Genomic DNA, 20,450 nt, shown 5'->3' with positions numbered 1-20,450 from the left:
CTGAAGTGGCTTGTTGCAAATTTCTTATAATTACCAAACTCTTCTTGTGAATCCTTCATAAGTTGAAGAAGTAATAACATAAGAGTTGTTGAAATATTCGAATATCTAGAAACAATTGTTTGTGTACTTAATTTGTGAATTTGTTAAGATTGTTTATTCACATCTACTAAACCAATTTCTCGATCTTAACAATTGATATGAGGTAAGGTCATGAGTTTAAATTTTCCAAGAAGCATATTTATATACTTCTTGGGGGAATGTTGGGCTAAACGCGTATGAGTGAGAGTAGTACTGAGATGGATGATCTCCTGATAAGTTCTCTACGTCAAGCTGCTGATGTTCACAGCTTGATATAGTTGGCTAGTGGGTCATAAAAGAGCGACGTCATATCTTAACGAGTAATATTGTATCTGCTAGAGACATGACTGACGGTAAGAAAATGTTACTAATTTCTACAAGATATGAGACAACACCAGCATATAGACATGTGCCTCTCCGGAACCATGTGCCTAATAGTCAATACTCATTAACACCCAAGTAAGAGCATTCTGCACTATCACGAGTATAAAAAAATTAAAGTTATGTATTGGATAACAACTATTATATTTGACCTAATGGAAAGCGCTTGATCCAAACATAAATGATTCTATGTTGGGATGAGTTTAAATTCCACCACAATGACTTAAAAAAAAGAACTAGTTATGAATTAAAATCTATTTTCAAGTGAATTTACATAGATTTGAAATTTTTAGACATCAAATCTATCAATCCAAATAAAACCTAAATGTTTAACCCATTATGGAATATTTTATCCAAGGGGTTTATTCTTGGCTTCTTGAATTGGTTATCAGCAAATTCTAGCCCATATCCAAAACAAGCCAAAATGTTAAGCCCATTATGTAGTCCAATTGACATCTTTGGACTGGTTAGCAAATTCTAGTCCATATCCGAATCGGCCCAAAATGATAATGGTATCATGTAATCGGATCCACTTCCCCTCAAAGTCTTCAGCAATATACCAGCTGCCGGAGCAAGGCCCGGGTTCTGGGATTTGTTGACCCGAAATCGCATCCATGGCCCCGCAGATCACCGGAGACGACGTCGGAATTCGAATATTATGTCGGAAACTGGTGATATTGAAGACGGAATCGGGGCTCCAGTGGCTGATCGGATCTCCATTCTTGCCTTCAGTGAACGTCGCGTCAACAGTCCGTTGCATTCACACTCTCCCATCTGATTCACTTTCCCCCGACGTTGCTAAAGAATCAGGTAAATAAAGGGACCTATAATGGTATATATTTATGAGGTAACAACTTTGATGCAGTAGGATATTATTATTATTTGTTTATACCGTGAATTGAATTGCTGATGGGAGATTCGGCTATTGTATCTTGAGTTTGGATTGGGTTCTTGTGCAATCAAAATTGTTTTGTTGGTTATGCGGAAAAAGCCGCGCCTTGCGGAATTAGTAGGTAGCTTGATTTTGCTCAAGTGTGAGTTTCTCCATAGTTGCTTTTGAAAAAATTCTCTCTTTGTTGGTAATTTGGAATACTAGAGCGAACACATTGGTTATGGGCATTAGGTAAACATGTCCAACTTTAAACTACGCACACTTGAGGCCTCTTGGTGGAGACAATTTGGATAAAATGAAACTGTAGAATTGATGGTTGTGGGGTACGGGTTGGGAATTGTAGCTTTACATGAAGTATAATAGAGTACAAAGCAATGGCTAATTTCTGGTTTACGTACTGACGTACTGTGCTACTTCACTGACAGATGATATAAGGGGTCTGATTCCAAGGGGTTTCGAAATAATCGGACTGATTGTTCAAGAAAAGAAGGACAGGAAGGTCGAAAAGGTTGCGGCTGATGCTGTTTCAGCAGTTAGAAATTTGAGGAAGACGCTCTATGGTGGTGACAGTGGAGAACAGGTGTTGATTGGAGCTGTGCTGGATTGGAATCATGAGAACAGTGAGCGTGATATACAGTTTTTCATATCCAAGAAAGGGAATTCAAAGAGCGTGGAGCAAGTAAGCCATGTTGTGTATGAGGATCAGCCTGAGAAATATATTTGGGAGAGAGGTTGTTTAGTTCGGTGTGAACTCTCACTAAAATTGCCTCTGTATTTTCCTGTGAGCAATCCAAAAGGTGAATTATTTTTCAAGTATATATTGATTTGTGTTTTCACGAGACATTAAATTTAACATGAATTTTTTTGAGAATCATGATGTATTTTAGCTATTTGCGTTGCTCTTAGGGAATAATCTGTTGGGAGAATATAATCCTAAACTTAGGGATTGTTAAGAAACCAGCTTCTTTTAAATAATTTGTTGGTGATGATGATTTTTTAGTACTTTATTGCTTTCATGATAGAGTGAGACTTCGTGTGTAATTTTAATTTAGGATGACTTTGAACAGGTAAGTCTTGCCATTTCAATTTCTTTTTTGTTTATTTGCAATCTAAATATCTGAATGTAATCTAGTTCAGAATATAACTAGCCTTTCACTAGGCACCACTAAAACTGCTTATGACTGAACGACTTGTATTTGTATAAATGATAAACTTTAAACTTGTAGACCATGTACATCAAGACATTTTTTCTGATGGCATGCAACTTGTAGAGAGAAAATGAATCTAATGAAAATACATGTTTTAGGATTGCTTACAGAAACAATTCTGAAAAGAACTAGTGAATCCTTTGTTATTACGTTTTTCTTATTTTTGCGTTGGGACTTGATGAACTACTTTATCTTTCTGTTCTATTCTCATGATGACATTGCCACCAATGAAGCATGTCGCTTGTATTTTATCCTTTCCCTGTTGCTAATTGTTTTGCACATCCTGTAGATGTGGAGGGTGCTTACGCACGAGCTACTGAAGACGTTGAATGCAAACTTAGAGACCCACAAGTTACATACATCATAGAAGCTGGTAACAAAACTTCGTCTGGTGGATCTGAGCCTATCGTTCTTCATGGTTCGGATCTGGATTTGCCTGTAGAGCTTCCAAGAAATGCTTATGTAATTGAAAGTGCTGAAGAGTCTTATACAAAGTCTCTTTCGTGTAAATACTTTCTCTCGGAAACCAAGAACTTCACATCATCTAGCTCTGTAGAGAAGGTAAATAGTGCCATGTGTCAATATATTAAATTCACTAGTTATCTTGAAAGTTTGGTTCTTTTTCTGTAGCAATTGATGTTTTTTACCCTCAGGATGCAGATAAAATTTTAGTCAGTGTCATGTTTAATAGGTCAAGGAGTTCACAGAAACCAGTGGCACCTATTGCCGAATATTATCCAGGTATAATTACTGCACAGCAAAAGAAAACCGAGTGTCATTTCATAGTTCACAAAATTAGGGATTTTGACCAGTCTGGTTTTCTTTTTTAGCTGGATATATGAAGTTAGTTTTGAGAATCCAACTTATTGTTTCTTTACATTTTTTCCAGCAGCAGGAAATGCTAAACTTTTGCTCATAAGTCATAAATTAGAAGTTTTGTTCTATGTGCCAAAGGACTTACCGTTAGCAGACATGGTTTTGAAGCTTACTATCCCTGGTCTAGTTGACCAGTTGCACTCGTTCAAGAACAAGATCCTACCTGACCTCTTAATACAGCAATCACTGGTTAGAAGATCAGCTCCATTATTCTTTTTTATCATAACGCTAAAAGAATAATTAATGGGGAGAAAATTCATGGACTAGCTTGAACTCGATAAATTTTTCAATCCATGTTTTCTAGTTTGATTGTCTGGTTTATGAAACTCATTGTTGTCTAATTTCTCAATCTGCAATTGTTCTGGCCCTTATCATCTGCAAGAGAAACATAATCGATAATATAGGCTCTGGGAAACTCTTCTACAGAGCTAAGCACAAAATAGTTATATACAGGCTTTCTTGTTTATTGTTTCCAAATCAACATAAATGATGCCTCTTAGAATTAATGTTTGATATTTATTTATTATTTTAGGAATTCAGTGACTGAAATCTAACTTATATGAATTCGATTTTAGAAGAAGATTAATCCTTACACAAGAATTATTTGTCTCTGTTATTTTGTAATTAGAGTTCATGAAGATCAAGAATATGCTTGAACCTACATGTTCTATGTTTTTGAGAGAAATGTTATATGTACTTCTTGTTAGTATAGTGGTTCTTTCCAATGTTTCAAAGAATTTTTTTCCTAGAAAAATTTATTTTTCCTGTTTTCATTCACCAAGTATACTGACAAATTTCCTCCTCTTCTTCAGCTACGTCCATACCACTTCCTTCCTTCAGGCTTTCTACATCCTGTTACAGCAATATATGAACTTAGTTATGGGGAGATGGAAATGAAGCAAGGTACTGTAACTAAATATAAAGTTCATCAAATAACTATGTGGCTAGAAGGATGTATCTCTGATCTTGTGGTTTCCAAGGTTAGATAGATATTCATTGTGGTCACAATCCCGTGTTTACTTCAATTGAAGTCGAGGTTTAAGTTCCCATTCCATCACAAATAAGGACGAAGAAAAGGTTGGATAGATTTAGAACTATGGTAGCACAAGAAAGAGTGGATAACTTTAGAACTATGTTACGCTCCCAAAAAGATTGTGTGCCATCATAAAACATTCTAATTGAGCTGTAAAACCAGGAATAATGAATGATGCAGACTTATAGGCATACGAAGCGTGAATTCAGCCGTTTGACAACGAGCAACCTCCAGTCAGCTGGAATCTTTATAAACTTGAGTTTTAAATTCTACTTGATCCATTGATTCCATGTTCATAGTGATTTTTACTGTCATGGCAAACGAATATATGGGAGTACAGTCTTCACTTGCCAGCATTGCTTTCATTTTTTCGAAGTTTCATGTGCTGCAAAGAGTACATAGAAATAAAGTAAGCTTTCGTTTCATTAGTTTATGCAAATTCCAAGACCTAAATTTTGCAGTTGAAGTTCGAAGATCACTTCACCTGAGACTAGGGTTGCCCTTTGATCGTCCTCTCTTGAGAATTGCTAACGCTATTAACTTTTTTTCGACAAAGGACGATATGAAAGACAAATCATATCCAAAAGGTAGTTGTTCAGCTTCTAAATTTTACTATGTCTGTGTTTATTTGAATTGGTGTATATTTTGACTATTTCATTCATTATGATAGGCTCCTCTTTGCTCAAGAATGTTCATCGCGATATTCCAAGCAGTGGGGGTAATTGTCGTTTTGACCCTTTACATGGATTATTGCATTTCCTACGATGTTTTTTGATTCCCATGGCTTGGCCCTGAATACACTTATATAATATAAATGTGTAGTATCTGGTGGCATTGCCTCTCTAATTCAAGGTTCTTATGAGTATTATCATTACCTCCAAGATGGATTTGACGACTCGGTAACACCTCACTCGTGCAAGTTACTGATTTTCGCTAATTTTTTACTGATCTAACAGAGTCTGCTATTCTAAATTTTATATTGATTTTTGTGTGCTGATTCCATATGTACTGAACAAATATACTGATTCTGCTTCAAGTCTTGTGAAGACATATATTGATGCTGAGTCTATTCTTTATGTTTTTTACTGGATATCTGATTTGTTTCATGAGAATGTGGTGCTCAAGTTTTTATTGTTCACTGAATAAAGAGAAATGAAAAATTATCGGAAACAGGTTGTTAGATAATTAGATGCTGAAAACTTAGGTTATTGATTCAAATAAGAAAATGAAACCCCTGGCACTATTGTGCACTAAGAAAAAGTAGAGGTTGGAAAATTCTGGGGATGGGATAGTTGTGCTTTTTTATTGAGAGAGAACCATGACTTTTATCCGATCTATACTTAAGGCCATAGTGTTGTTTCCAGTGAATTGTCACAGTGCAGTGTGGAATTATGTCTTTTTCTTAACAGATGCCTGTGGTCATATTTGATTGTTGCTTTTTCAGTTTTGAGCAATGAGTTAAACAATAGTTTTATATGCCAGGGTTGGGGCTGCGCTTATCGATCATTGCAAACTATCATATCATGGTTCAGGCAACAACACTACACATCCATTGATGTCCCTTCACACAGGTTTTTTTTTTTCTTTATTTGTTCTGCTTTTTTCCGATGACCTGCACTCCATTTCCACCACTGCGTTTAATCGTGTATTTGGCTTGCACAAAAGTTTATTTTCTTCTTCCATAACCATGAGTAGGCCATTTCCATTTATTTTTTAAAAGGAAATATTTTGGATGATAGATGAATTTATCAACGATTAATTATGATGATGGAATTTGATAGTTGGTTCTATAGTTTGTTCATCTCTAAGAAGGAGTATTTATGGGAGAAAAAGTTATTTTCTTCACTATATGAAACACTTGGGACTTGCAAAGTTCATACTGTAGGAATCTTTTGCATGGAGCGATACCTCTCTATTAACATTATTTTATTCAGGATTCTGAAGTCTGTCTCTGGATTTATGTATTCATTATTTCATTTGATATCAAATTATCTATATTTCTCAATCTTTAATCATAAAAAACTTTTACACATGAAAACATCGTCTGTTGTGAATTTTTTATATTTTGTCTTTCACCTTTGCCTTGTTCTAGTAATATTTGGCCTCACAGTCAGTACTATTCTTTCAGACAGATACAGCAATCACTGGTAGAGATTGGGGATAAAGACCCTTCATTTATTGGGTCACAAGAATGGATTGGAGCCATTGAGTTGAGTTTTGTTTTGGACAAACTACTCGGTGTAAGTATTCATTCTTCTATCTCTTTGTTTCGCTTGATCTTGTAGCTTTGAGTATACCGTATCAAGAACTTCACAGATGAATTAAAATATATTCCCAAACAGGTTAGCTGTAAAGTCATTAATGTGAGGTCTGGAGCCGAGCTTCCAGAAAAATGTCGAGAGCTTGCATTGCATTTCGAGACTCAAGGAACTCCTATCATGATAGGTTAGAACTCCATCATTTCTACCTCATGTTTTTTGCGCGACATCTTCCTGTCGTTAATGATCTGCTATTTTTTACTTTTATTACAGGTGGGGGTGTTCTTGCATATACTCTGTTGGGAGTCGATTACGATGATGTGAGTGGCGACTGTGCATTTCTTATACTCGATCCTCACTATACCGGAAACGATGAGCTCAAGAAAATAGTGAATGGGGGATGGTGTGGTTGGAAAAAGGCTGTTGATGGCAAAGGGAAGCATTTCTTCTTGCACGATAAATTTTACAATCTTTTGCTTCCTCTGAGGCCTAACATGGTTTGATTGATAGTTTTTTAGTAGTTTAGTTGAAATGAAAGCTAAACTTTTTCTCTTTATTTATTTATTTTTGAAAGGGAAAGCTAAACGATATTTTTTTTATTTGAAAATGAAAGTTCAACGTTGTAATGGTATTTAGTTTGGTTTTTGGCTTAAATCCTTAATCATTGAGACTTTTGTAATGATATTTAAACTTTTTTTTTTTATTTTGGACGAGGGAATTGTTACAATTTCATGTAATCTTATTGGAGCCTTTGGTGGTAGATGGATTATATGTATTGTTAGATACAATTTGATTCGAGGTATCATACAAATAGTACGGAGATAAGTAATATTTTTTATGATATTTAATATAATATTTGATTAGATTGATTAATTTGATTAAATTTGAGATAATGTGATATTATCGTTTTGTTTTAAAAAAAATATTAATAAAACATTTATAATATTATTTATTAAGAATAATATTGTAATTTTCAATTCAATAATTTGATTGATGTGAGATAAATGATTCATATAAGATAAATGATTGATACGAATAAATAATATGGTGCATAAACAAGATATTAAATTTGATAAAAATATAGATAAATAATATAGCAAATCAAACGATATCTGATTTATAAAATAAAATATATTGATTGTTAAGAACAAGTACCAAAAAAAAAAAAACACGTATTGGAAGGTGGAAATAATGTCCGAATTTGAGTCATGTATAAAATTATGGAGTCCATTCAACAAAATGAAATGTAAATAACATCGTGTTTTATAATAATAATTTATTGTAATAATAATGACAATACTTTCACAAAAAATAAATAGAAGGAAAAAAAAACGAGTCAAGGATTTTGTGATGTTTAATGTGGGAAAATAGTGCATGTGTAGTAGAAGTTTGAAACAGCAAAACATAAAGTTTGAATTCAACTTTCTTTGCGTACAAGAACGATCACCTTCGTCAGACAATTCAATTACGCCAACTTTGGGATGTTTTTTCATTTGTCACACAAATTCTTTTAAAAACGCCCAACATTTCAATTTTTTGATACGAATTTCTTCTTATTACGGGGATCATAAATAATTTCTCTTTTTCTCTAAACAAATAAAAGATATATGTATTTGAATTTAAAAATAATCTTCATGTTTATGTTGAAGCACAATAATTAGCCATAGAGTAGGTCTTTTGTGAGACGATCTCACGAATCTTTATCTGTGAGACGGGTCACCCTATCAATTATTCACAATAAAAAATAATACTCTTAGCATAAAAAGTAATACTTTTTCATAGATGATCCAAATAAAAGATTTGTCTCACAAAATACGACTTGTTAGACCGTCTCACACAGATTTTGTCTTAGCAATATTGCGAGAGTATTCGAAACGTGATGAGTGAGGTACGGTCTCGTGTAAAAGATTTGAATTACATAATTGCTAACGACTATAATTTTGGCTTGGTCTTACAAAATGTATATTTAAAAAATAGTTAATTTAATAATCCAAAAAAATGTGTATAAAAATTTATAATGTATAAATCACTTGAACAAAAAAGAAAATGAGTGGGTTTATGTGAGACCACTTCACGGATTTTAATATGTAAAACGGGTGAATATCGGTTAATATTTTTAACATAAAAAGTAATACTTTTCCATGGATGATCCAAATAAGAGATTCGTCTCACAAATATGATCCGTGAGACTGTCTCACATAAGTTTTTATCAAAGAAAATAGATGTAAAATAAGTGGGGGAAAAATGATATTTTGGTATGGGTCGCGTCCGTAGACCGGAGCTGAATTGAAACCGGAGAACTGTAGGGAAAAGTACAGGAGGGGGCCACTTGTGCCACGTCGGCACTTGAGGAAGCGATGACGTGTACAAGTAACTGGAGCCTCTGTATTTTTATGTCTTCGTTCCCAGACGATTTTTTGCTCAAAAAGACAAAACCTATACATACACAACTGTGATTCTATACACACACACACACACACTGATCGAGTGCGTTTCTTCGTGTTTCTGGTTGCTTCTCTGTCTTCCTGCAATCCGCGAAGGCAAAGTTTGGGGTTGAATTGAGCTTTGTGGATTCTGTTGTTGTGAATTCGGTTTTGAGTTGAGGTGTTGTTTGGTTTCGTTTTTATAGGTTTTTGTCATTGGAAAGAAGAGAGAATGGCTAGCGGCGAGGGGTTTCTGATGGAGGAGCGGAGGGAGGTGCGGAAAATGGAGTCTCGAAATGCGGAGGTGATGGCATCACTGTCGTTGTCGTCTTCACTGAAGTCTGCGGGTCAGAAATCTTCCGTGCTCGGAGAGCATCGTTTTCTCCAGGTTTCGGGCAGCAGGCATCTTTCTGCTTTGCAGTCTGGGAAAGTTATCAGAGTTGAGAAAGGTAAAATTATGGGAAAACAAATTGATGACATGGCATGACACTTTAATTATTTCGAAAATGGTTTTTCTTTTTCGGTCTCTGCGTTTGTTGTCTGGTTCTGGAGTTCAATAGCTAAGACTGATTGATGATGCTTACAGGGATTAGATGCTTCTATTTTCGGTTGTTCTTTATTTGGTGGTTGTTATGGATTTTGTATTGTGGGATTCATTTCAGTTTCGAAAGTTAATGCCCATTTACTTGTTGGTTTTTTGAGGTGGAAGAATGCATTCCAGCTGCATAAATAAAGATTGTTGAGCACTGATTATAGTGGTGGTACGAGATTTATTACGCGTGCACATACTAAAATTTAAGTCCATGTTTTTTTTTTCCGGTTCAGATATTGGTTTTGATTATTTTTTCGGATTATTGAATATGTATGAGCCATTTGACATTGGAATTTACGAGATGGATTGACTGCTATAGCTAGTACATGATCGATGCTTAGTGTTTTAAGGCGTATTGTTTAAGAGATTTTGCAGGAGTTGTGTGGGGTTCTTATGTGCTTTCAGTATATTTCAAGGCTTTTTTTTTTAAATTTGTTATTTTCAGTGGGAGGAATTGAATGCTGAGAATGCAAAAGTAAATGTGATGTTCCGAGATGAGATGTCTGAATATTGCGTTTGTGACTTCAGCTTCTGTTATGATGCCTGGTGGCTATATACATTGCTAGAAGTTGCTCGCAGCTGTAGATTAGTTTGTTAATAAGCAAGCGTTGGATTAACTGTTGAATCTCTTGACTGCATGTCGTGGCAAAGCGTTTATCATATGAAGCATAAATTAAGGAATGATGTTTTTTGGCTTTTTGTACCTTTCATTTACGTCTTTCTTGTACATTTAAATATGATTCATTTCTCCATTCAAAAATTAATTTACTTCATACAAGTATCTCTTGAATACAAAGTTGGTTATTATTATTGGAGACAAAGAGTCTCTAAGCCCTAATGCCTCGTGATCTTGGGCTGCTTGCTATCTTAATGCAATTATGGGCACATAATCTTAATATCCATATTGAATAATAGCATCCTAACAAGAAAAAGCTTTTAGGTTGTATCTAATTTATATTCATAGCAAGGGCATCATATATTTCCTGTCTATGTATTAGCAACTTCCCCTTGTCTTATATACAGATATGTGAATTTGGGTCATTGAAAACCAGAGGTGGTAAGTATTGTGTGAGACAATTTCAAACAGCAGAAAAGGTCTGTTTATCCCAAATCAAAAGCTTTGTCCCATTCTTGAGATGTCTTTGACTTGGAATAGCTGTTGTTTGTGGTATGCTACTTTGTCTGATTGACGAGTTCCCGAACTTTTGCTTGTGACATTTTTCATTTACGATTATATTTTTAGTCAGTAGTTTTTGCAGTAGATGGTTCACTGGAAGATTTCTTGATGTTCTTTTGGCAAGTGTTGTCTTGAATAATTTTATTTTTTATTGTGTGCATGTAATATAACATAGTTGTCATTTTTTCAGCTTAATAAATTTGTTGAAATCTTGGGCTGAATTGGACTATGCCCATTGAAGTTCTACATACTCTAGTTGGTTTGATACAGAAACTCGCATATTATTGGAATCTTCTGTTGAATTGGGTTTTTCCTATTGAATATCATGGATTTTATTTTTCTGTGGAAAAAACAGTTGTCTGTGCGTCATGCTACTTGCTTCTCATACATGCAAAAAGGAAACATGAATCTGTTTATGCCCTTGTTGGATTGAATTTTCAGTTATTGAATGAATAGACCTTTTATGATCAGCTCAATATGGAATGCCACTAGGACTATTTACCCTTCGGGTAAATCTTCGGCCAGCATCTTGAAATGCCTGCAGATGGAGGATAATTTAACATGCTTTTTAGTGGACAGTGGATCAACTATAAGTTCATGTTATAAGGAGCGAGAATGAAATGAATCGATCCGAAAACTATTAATTTTTCACATCCAAGCTCGAGGTCGAAATTTTACCTGGCCCAGAGCTTAAAAATTAAACTATTCGGGTTTACTCGACTTAAAGTTCAAATTTGAGCCCCATTCATTTAGTTTAAACTTGATTTTCTAGATTTATTAGACAGAGGCTCAATCTCAGGCTCAAGTTATTGAAGTCATGTAATTTTTATTATGTTATTATATATGAATTAAAATATTAAAGCTCACAAGCGGCTCGCGAGCTATCAAACAAAGTAATGTGAGCTCCAATCAGGTCAAAAGAAATATTCTAACATGTTCTAGCTTGCCACAACTTCTATAATTTTAAGTAATTGAATATTAATCAACTTAGTTCAAAAAGCTCATGAACCGGCTTTGGTTGTTCAAAGCCCTAGTTGGCATTCTGTGTGCAAACTTTTTTAACTCTTTTTTTACCATTTACTGTCAGAATAATTAGTGTTTATACCTAGGATTATGTCATTGAATTACTGGTTCAATCTTATCTCCTAAACTTTTTGGTTCCCAATTTTTAGAGTGGCAGTGTATGGAATAAATAGCTGGAATCCGTAGTGGGGCTAATAAGAAGAATGGCGACCCATCTTATTATTTGGTATTTTCATATAAGTTACAGTTTATGTGGTGATAACTGTGTCATTTGAAGTTGGAGACACGGATTTAAAAAATATTACTCTTTTAGCTTGAGGTCATGATTTTATTTTTTTGCAACTTCTTCGATTTCTATGCATTCATCGTATTGTAATGAGCTAACTATGATAATAGATGGCACAGGAGGCAAAGGCACTTGGAGCAATCTGCTTGATACTGTTGGTGAAACTTGTATTGATCAAAAGGATTCAAACTACGACAGTGGCCCTGTACTATCATAATTTTATTTCTTTTACTATTTTGAACTGCAACATTCTCCTTTTTCTATCTACAGTGAGTTGTTTTCACAGAAGATTTTGTTCTTTTCTTGAGTAGGAACCTTGTGAGTTAGTTGGATCAAATGCCTCTCATACTTTGGATGAATACAAAAAGGCTGTAATCTCGATAATAGATGATTACTTTAACACCGGTGATGTAGAAGTTGCTGCTTCCGATCTCACAGAACTAGGATCAAGTCAGTACCATCCCTACTTTATTAAGCACCTCGTTTCCATGGCCATGGACAGGCATACCAAAGAGAAGGAGATGGCTTCGGTTTTGTTGTCAGCTCTGTATGCTGATGTTATAAATGCAGCCCAGATTAGGCAGGGATTCTTCATGCTGCTTGAATCTGCAGATGATTTGGCAATAGATGTATTGGATACTGTTGAAATTCTTGCTTTATTTATTGCTCGAGCCTTGGTTGATGATATTCTACCTCTTGTTTTCATAACCAAGTCCAGAAAAATGCTTTCAGAAACCTCCATGGGAGTTGAGGTGCTGCAAACTGCTGAGAAAAGCTATCTCTCAGCACCCCACTATGCAGAACTTGTAGAAAGACGGTGGGGGGGAAGTACACATATTACTGTTGTTGAGGTAGAGAAAAAAATCACTGAACTTCTAAGAACATATGTGGAGAGTGGAGATGCTTCAGAAGCCTCTCGATGTATTAGACAGTTGGGTGTTCCATTTCTCCATCACGAAGTTGTGAAAAGAGCATTGGTTTTTGCCATGGAGATACCAACAATAGAACCACTCATCCTGAAGTTGCTAAAGGAAGCTGCAAATGATGGTTTAATAAGTTCAAACCAAATGGTAAAGGGTTTTACTCGAGTATTTGAGAGCCTTGATGATCTTGCCCTTGATATTCCTTCTGCCAAGAATTTCTTCTACCCCTTTATTTCCCAAGCAATGTCTGATGGATGGCTTGACACAGCTTACTTAAAATCTTTGACTGAGGATGAGAAAAAAACAAACAAAAATGACGAAAAATTGAGGCGCTACAAGGAAGAAATTATCGCTATAGTTCATGAATACTTCCTCTCAGATGATATCCCTGAACTGATTCGAAGCCTGGAAGATCTAAGAATGCCAAAGCATAAACCTATTTTTCTTAAGAAGCTCGTGACTCTAGCACTGGACAGGAGAAACAGAGAGAAAGAAATGGCCTCTGTTTTGCTTTCAGTGCTTCATATAGAGATCTTTTCAACAGAAGACATAATCAATGGTTTTATTATGCTACTGGAATCTGCAGAAGACACAGCAATTGACATTTTAGACGCTTCAAATGAACTTGCCTTTTTCCTAGCAAGAGCTGTCATAGATGATGTCCTCACCCCACTAAACTTGGAAGAGATAGCCAGCAGGCTGCCACCAAATTGTAGTGGCAGTGAAACTGTGTGTTCAGCTCAATCACTCATAGCAGCACGTCACGCTGGGGAGAGGATCTTGAGGTGCTGGGGCGGTGGTACAGGCTGGGCTGTGGAGGATGCAAAAGACAAGATTCAAAAACTTCTCGAGGAATACGAGAGCGGGGGTGTGCTAAATGAGGCCTGCCAATGCATCCGTGATTTGAGCATGCCTTTTTTCAATCATGAGGTGGTGAAGAAAGCTCTGGTTATGGCGATGGAGAAGCAAAATGACAGGTTTCTGGATTTGCTGCAAGTTTGCTCTGACGAAGGGTTGATTACGATCACTCAGATGACGAAAGGTTTCAGCAGGATGAGAGATGGGCTTGAAGATCTGGCTCTTGATGTTCCAAACGCCAAGGATAAGTTTGGTTTTTATGTAAAGTATGCAGCAGAAAGAGGTTGGCTCACGCCTTCGTTTGCGGCTGCAGAAGGAGACGCAGTTGCATTTTCTTGATCAGAAACATGTATTTGTGGTTTCTTGTCATATGATGTATAGAGGTTGTCTTGTGTTGCATAAAATAGGTTTTGGTTGTTTGGTACGATGGTTTAGATGCATATATTTTATATTTTACATGGTATTTTAGGAAGGGTATATAATAAACAAATTTATGAACGATTTAGTACATACAAATGGCATTTCTTGAATGTAATTTTGAAATAAATTTAGTGTAAATACTTTTTTTCTTTTTCTTTTTCAGAAAAAAAAAAAAAGAAACAAGTTGTTATGAAATATATTTTTGGAAACATGAATCATATAATATCAATTGATAGCACATTTAAGACTGATGATTTATCTAGTGTTTATCGAAAGGTAGCGATTGTGATGTATCGCCACAAAAATAAATGAATAAATAACACGAACTTCCGCATGAATTCGGACTATTGACCAACTTTCACTATTTTTTGTATCTACTAGCAAGAAGCACGTGCGATGCACGTAAATATTAATTATTTAATAAAAATTAAAATTTGATATTTTTTAAAAATAATTTGATTCATTTTTTTATTTATATTGATTTAGTCTTTTGTCATATTAGACGAATAAATTAATTAAGAACTTATATACTTTACTTTCAAAATTGTTTCTCAAATTGAAATTCAAGTCGTTAATTTTATGTTATATAATAAATTATAATTAGCATAATATATAGAATGAATTGAACTGAAACAAATTTTGAAAATATATATATCTAAGAACCACGTATAAGGTATAATAACCTAAAAATCAACCAGATTATGGATTTTATAAATGCATAAATCATAATTTATATAAGTGAATCACACTAAGGACAAATAATTGTCAATTTAAAATATTTATGACTAACTCGTCAAAATATTATCAAAACTAATGAAATAATAATAATTGATAATAAAATATAACCTATAATACTCAAAATTTGCTTTTAAAATTTGTTTTCAATCATTTTTACACGGTTGAAAGATTTTCTCAAACGGTTATAAATATTAACCACGTGAAAAGTGTGAAAGACGGTTCAATATTTCTAATGATATTTTCAACCAGTTGACAATCTAAACAACAAGATATAGTTTGAAGATTTAGTCTCATGTGAGACCGTCTCACGGATCTTAATCCGTGAGACGGGTCAACCCTACCCATATTCAAATAAAAAGTAATATTCTTAGCATAAAAAGTAATACTTTTTCATGGATGATCCAAATAAGGGATTCGTCTCACAAATACGACCCGTGAGACCGTTTCATACAAGTTTTTGCCTAGTTTGAAATGTAAAAACTTGTGAATAGTAAAGACACGGGAATTTTATGGATGTAAAACACTCACACGTCACTCCTTCCTCTGTAAAAAAGATTCCACTAAAAGACTTTGTCATATATATATATATATATATATATATATAAGTATATATATTTATAAATGCGACTAAAATATTTAAACTTCTTATTATAACTAACTATTTTAATTTTTCTATCAGATTCGTATTTTATGATATTATTAGTATATTAAAATTCATAATTATTGATATAAATTCTACTAAATAATTTATTAAATTCTTTACTTTCAATTCTTAGTTAAAAAATAATAATATATATTAGTATTAAATTTCATATTATTATATTATTATATACTTATCATGTTATTGTACTATTGCATATATAATTATTTTTTTCTTATATCTTCATGTGATACTATAATTTATTACTTAATTAGAAACTACACTAAAATATAATTACAAAATTGCATTAAAATAATAAAATAACATGTAGAAAGAATATTAAAAGGATAAAATATTTAAACTTAGTATAAAGATGAATTATTTGAGAAAGTTAATTTAGGAATTACATTTTATTCTTGAAGTGATATAAATTATTACAATCAATGTATATTGTAGTGATAATTCATTAGCAATTGTTAGACTATTAATTATATATGATGTGGAATAATTAGGCTACTAATTAATTATATATTAGGTGGAATAAATAAAAAAAATTGATATTTTCCTTTTACACTTATAACAATTAGAAATTTACAAATATATCTTTATTGAATTTTTGGATTTGTATTGATGAGGATGTCATTTTTATCTTTTGACAATTGAAAAAATTGTCAATTATCTACACTTACGTAGGTTTATAGATAAAAAAAAATATATTTTTATTATCAAACATATATTCATTTTAATGCATAAATTTCCCATAAATTATGTAGAAAATTTCCATGCAATTAATCTAACAACACACAATTTAAGGGGATGGTAGAAAATTTACAATGAAAAACTTTGTTATTATTTTTACACTTTTATAAGTATAATAGTTAAATATATATTCTTTTAATATTTTTAATGATTTTTTAAAATTAAAAAAAGCTATTGTTTTAATATTTTTTCTAAGAATTATGTATCAAGAAAATATTATTTCTCTAATGTATTTTTATTATAAAATATTTATTCAATTTTTATGTAACATTATTTTCAAAGATTCTTATGTTGCAATTTTTTATTAAAAAAAAAAACACTATTTTAATCCTTATGTATTTAATGATTGTGTAATTTTCATGCAATTAATCTCACAATACACAATTTATGAGAATAGTAGAAAATTTACAAGGAAAATTTTGTTATTCTTTTTGTACTTTTATAAGTATAATAGTTAAATACATATTCTTTTTAATATTTTTTGTAAGAATTATGTATGAAGAAAATATTATTTTTCTAATATATTTTTTATTATCGAATATCGATTCAATTTTTATGTAATATTATTTTCAAAATTTCTTATTTTACAATTTTCTATTAAAAAAATAAAAACACTATGATCCTCATGTGTTTAATGAGTTCAAAAAAATAAATACCTCAATTAAATACATAATCAATACATTACAAATCCATTATCCCAAATTTGTCCCTAAATTTTATATATTTTTTCCACCAATGCCCATGCAATTAATACAAACAATGCATAGTTTTTGGGCAATGTAGTAAAATCACAATCAAAAAACTTTGCCCATCATCCACACTTTTATAGGTATATAGATTTGTTTAGTCCAGAATTACCTAAGGTGAATTGACCCAAAAAAAAAAAAAAGGCTCGGGGGAAACCACTTATTTGTTCATTGAGAGATTTAAGAAATTTAAAAATAAGTGTAAGGTGTTTCTACGGAACCTGAATGTGTTTAGTTGGCACATAGAGACTGGATTTTGAGTCGAGGAAGAAGATCCACAGAACCAAGTTCAGTGGTTTCTACCTCTTCGTTATAAATGATTCGCTTGCCCCGAAATGACTTGGAGTTGGAGAAGATTGAGTTCGTGCGATAAGAATCAGATTCATGGCGGGGGAGAGCCCCAAAGTCAGTGGAGTTAATAGACCCGTTCACGACTGTAAATCAATGCTAATTTCTCCCTTTTTAGAATGGCCGAGTACGAGGAATCATTGAAAGAAGAACCAAGAAGGAGAAAGACTAGTGTTGGTTCCTATTATAATTAGGATGTGACATTAGTAGAAGTTGGTAAATCTGGTTCTTTTTTATGTCCATTGTTGAAGCACATGACTGCTGACACTGTTAAAGTCGGTTCGTCGATAACTCAAAGCCAAAATCACAGTCAGTTCACGTTCGATGTCTTCAAGAAATAGGAAACTTTTTATTTTCTCCGACAATGGAGAATTTCGTCACATTTTTTGCAGATACCATAATTCCTACAACCATGCTACAAATTCATGTTGAGCATTTAAGGATATTATTCAAGATAGAATCAACAAGGTTGTGCTGAAGTTCCCTGAGAAGAAAGAAACCATGATGGCCGATGAATATCCATTTCATCCTGTTCCAATAGTCAGTGTCTAACACCACTGATTCGAGGAGTAATAGTTTTTTTCTTAAAAGAATCTTCAATAAGCCGGACGAGGCCATATTTCTATCTATCCTCACTCTATTATTAGGCAAAAACATCTGTGAGATGGTTTTACGGGTCGTGTTTTGTGAGACGGATATCTTATTTGAGTTATCCATGAAAAAATATTATTTTTTATGTTAAGAGTATTACTTTTTATTGTGAATATAGGTAAAGTTAACCCGTCTTACAGATAATGATTCGTGAGACCGTCTCACAAGAGACTTACTCTTATGGTTAATCAACCTTATTCTCTGATGTAAGCGGCTGTATTTCATTTTCTCCTAATTCCTTCAACAAAGAAATATACATTTTTACTTTTTAATCGGTGCCCGATTTCACACCATCCATACATCAGCCTATCAGAGTGAAGAATTACAGAGTAGAAAACCTTTTGATTTCAGGAGCGAGTGATATTCGTCATTTGTTTGACAATGTCAATATTATCCATTGATTTTTTACTTTTAGGACTGTTGTCGATGAAACGTGTTAGGACCAATGGAATCCAGATATCTCCACACTGGTATGATATTGTCCACTTTGGGTTTTAACTTTCATAGTTTTGCTTTTGGAACCACCCAAAAGGCCTCATACCAATGGAGATATCATTTCATCTTTATAAACTCATGATCTTTCTCTAGATCTTTCAGTGTGAGACTTTGGTTGCATCCCAACAATCCTCCTCTCAAACGAAGTTCCACTATTATTCTCATGGTCCGAGCCTCCCCTCAAGCCTTATTCGTCCTCCAATCGAGGTTACTCCACTTCACTGCGTTGGAGCGCACACCTTACATGAATACTGGGAGCATAAACCACCCTGAGAATTTAATCAAGGATTTTTATCGGGAGCCCTCACCATGATTTTGCTTTTGGAACCACCCAAAAGACCTCATACCAATGGAGATATCATTCCATCTTTATAAACTCATGATCTTTCTCTAGATCTTCCAATATGGGACTTTAGTTGCATCCCAACAAAACGATTTCAGATAAGATCACATTGATGCATAAAGATGTAGACGCGTTGGATGGGGAAGTTTCCCAAACCAAGAACGTTGGGAAATGTCGTTCCAGAACTGGTAAGGCGGAGGTACGTACCCTCTTGATTGCTATGGAGCTGATACAGACGCTGACCAAAATGGCCTAGGGGTACCCAGTTCTCGTGAAGAAAAACTTAGCAGTCTTAAAACTGTAAGTTTTCGTTTTCACATCTTCACCATGATTTATACCTGAACCTGAAAATGAATTAATGCGAAGGAAAGGACTGGAAACTCTCCAGCGTGTCATCCTCCTTGAAATGGTGAAGTTTCCTTTTCTGTTATGGACCTGCCAAATGCCAATGTCTCATACTCGGACACGATAAAAGCAAGAAAAGTTTATAGAAGTTGTCATTTAAACTGTTTTTAGCCATTGCAATTAATATTGTGCAACAACAACCTACCCCGACTTTTATAAAATATTGTTAGCATATATGAGAGTTGCATATATAAACTTGGACGATCTTTTCGTCATGAGCTAGCTTTTAGAGTTGAGTTAGGTCCAAATCTCAATTTTAACATGATATCAGAGCTCAGGTTATTATGTTATATGCATGTTAGGCCACCCGTTTGGCCAACGAAATTTGTTCGAAAATGAGGGAGTTCGTCAAGACAGATGTTAGACAACCATATGTTTGGAACACGCTGGGCTTACTAATGCTTAGAACAGGTCACTCGCAGGTAGGGGTGAGCATTTATTCTCGGGTATCGGGTACCCGAATTTTCCCGATCGGGTCGGGTATTTTTATAGAACTCGGGTTCGTCGGGTACCCGACATTATCGGGTTCGGGTAATTTTACCGATACATGCTTTTTTTTTCTTACTTTTTTTATGGGTTTATCCGTCTATTCAATTAAAAATAAATGGCTTTTTTTGTGGATAATCATAGACAAATGACTAATCATAAAGTGATATAATGACATATTTTTTGTGAAATGTTAAAAATACATATATTTTTCAAAAAAATAATTAAAAAAATTGTTTTTTTTTTGTTCGGGTACCCGACATGATCAGGTTGGTGTCGGGCGGTAAATTTTACTACCCGACTTGTCGGGTACTCAACCCGCGCCCTGTTAGAGTAGATGCCCTGCAAGTCAACTGTTGACTAGGGATTTTATTGACTCGGTTGTAAAGAACAATCTTTATTTTAATATAA

At 33.9% G+C, this 20,450-nt stretch overlaps 2 protein-coding genes across 7 annotated transcripts; both read left to right on the top strand.

Annotated features, from left to right (window-relative positions):
* Nucleotides 1-998: 998 nt before the first annotated feature.
* Nucleotides 999-7,456, top strand: LOC140819393 (probable Ufm1-specific protease). 4 transcript variants are annotated; one of them, XM_073179473.1, is made up of 13 exons: nt 999-1,269; nt 1,777-2,148; nt 2,849-3,120; nt 3,213-3,300; nt 3,452-3,624; nt 4,248-4,338; nt 4,930-5,055; nt 5,139-5,186; nt 5,291-5,367; nt 5,951-6,039; nt 6,597-6,708; nt 6,811-6,913; nt 7,000-7,456. In XM_073179473.1, exons 1-13 carry the CDS (start codon nt 1,074-1,076, stop codon nt 7,227-7,229), a joined length of 1,977 nt encoding a protein of 658 aa, XP_073035574.1. In that variant the 5' UTR covers nt 999-1,073; the 3' UTR covers nt 7,230-7,456. The 4 variants fall into 4 exon arrangements, with proteins under 4 accessions (XP_073035574.1, XP_073035575.1, XP_073035576.1 ...); XM_073179472.1 differs by having other exon boundaries at nt 1,000-1,269; nt 3,449-3,624; XM_073179474.1 differs by lacking the exon at nt 5,951-6,039 and having other exon boundaries at nt 3,449-3,624; nt 6,601-6,708.
* Nucleotides 7,457-9,130: 1,674 nt separating this feature from the next.
* On the top strand, nt 9,131-14,515 carry LOC140819306 (MA3 DOMAIN-CONTAINING TRANSLATION REGULATORY FACTOR 1-like). 3 transcript variants are annotated; one of them, XM_073179320.1, is made up of 3 exons: nt 9,131-9,598; nt 12,347-12,432; nt 12,539-14,515. In XM_073179320.1, the coding sequence occupies exons 1-3, from the start codon at nt 9,382-9,384 to the stop codon at nt 14,345-14,347; spliced, it is 2,112 nt and encodes a 703-aa protein (XP_073035421.1). In that variant the 5' UTR covers nt 9,131-9,381; the 3' UTR covers nt 14,348-14,515. The 3 variants fall into 3 exon arrangements, with proteins under 3 accessions (XP_073035421.1, XP_073035420.1, XP_073035422.1); XM_073179319.1 differs by having other exon boundaries at nt 12,338-12,432; XM_073179321.1 differs by having other exon boundaries at nt 9,459-9,598; nt 9,852-12,432.
* Nucleotides 14,516-20,450: the final 5,935 nt, after the last annotated feature.

This window comes from Primulina eburnea, chromosome 18, assembly GCF_022965805.1.
Source record: "Primulina eburnea isolate SZY01 chromosome 18, ASM2296580v1, whole genome shotgun sequence".
Lineage (NCBI taxonomy): Eukaryota > Viridiplantae > Streptophyta > Magnoliopsida > Lamiales > Gesneriaceae > Primulina > Primulina eburnea.
This window is presented reverse-complemented; position numbering and strand designations above follow the sequence as displayed.

Coding starts and splice junctions, on each gene's coding strand:
- LOC140819306 (XM_073179319.1), top strand. CDS start 9,382: ATGGCTAGCGGCGAGGGGTTTCTGATGGAGGAGCGGAGGGAGGTGCGG. Junction 9,599..12,337: donor AGTTATCAGAGTTGAGAAAG/GTAAAATTATGG, acceptor CTATGATAATAG/ATGGCACAGGAGGCAAAGGC. Junction 12,433..12,538: donor CAAACTACGACAGTGGCCCT/GTACTATCATAA, acceptor TTTCTTGAGTAG/GAACCTTGTGAGTTAGTTGG.
- LOC140819393 (XM_073179472.1), top strand. CDS start 1,074: ATGGCCCCGCAGATCACCGGAGACGACGTCGGAATTCGAATATTATGT. Junction 1,270..1,776: donor CGACGTTGCTAAAGAATCAG/GTAAATAAAGGG, acceptor CTTCACTGACAG/ATGATATAAGGGGTCTGATT. Junction 6,914..6,999: donor AGGAACTCCTATCATGATAG/GTTAGAACTCCA, acceptor CTTTTATTACAG/GTGGGGGTGTTCTTGCATAT.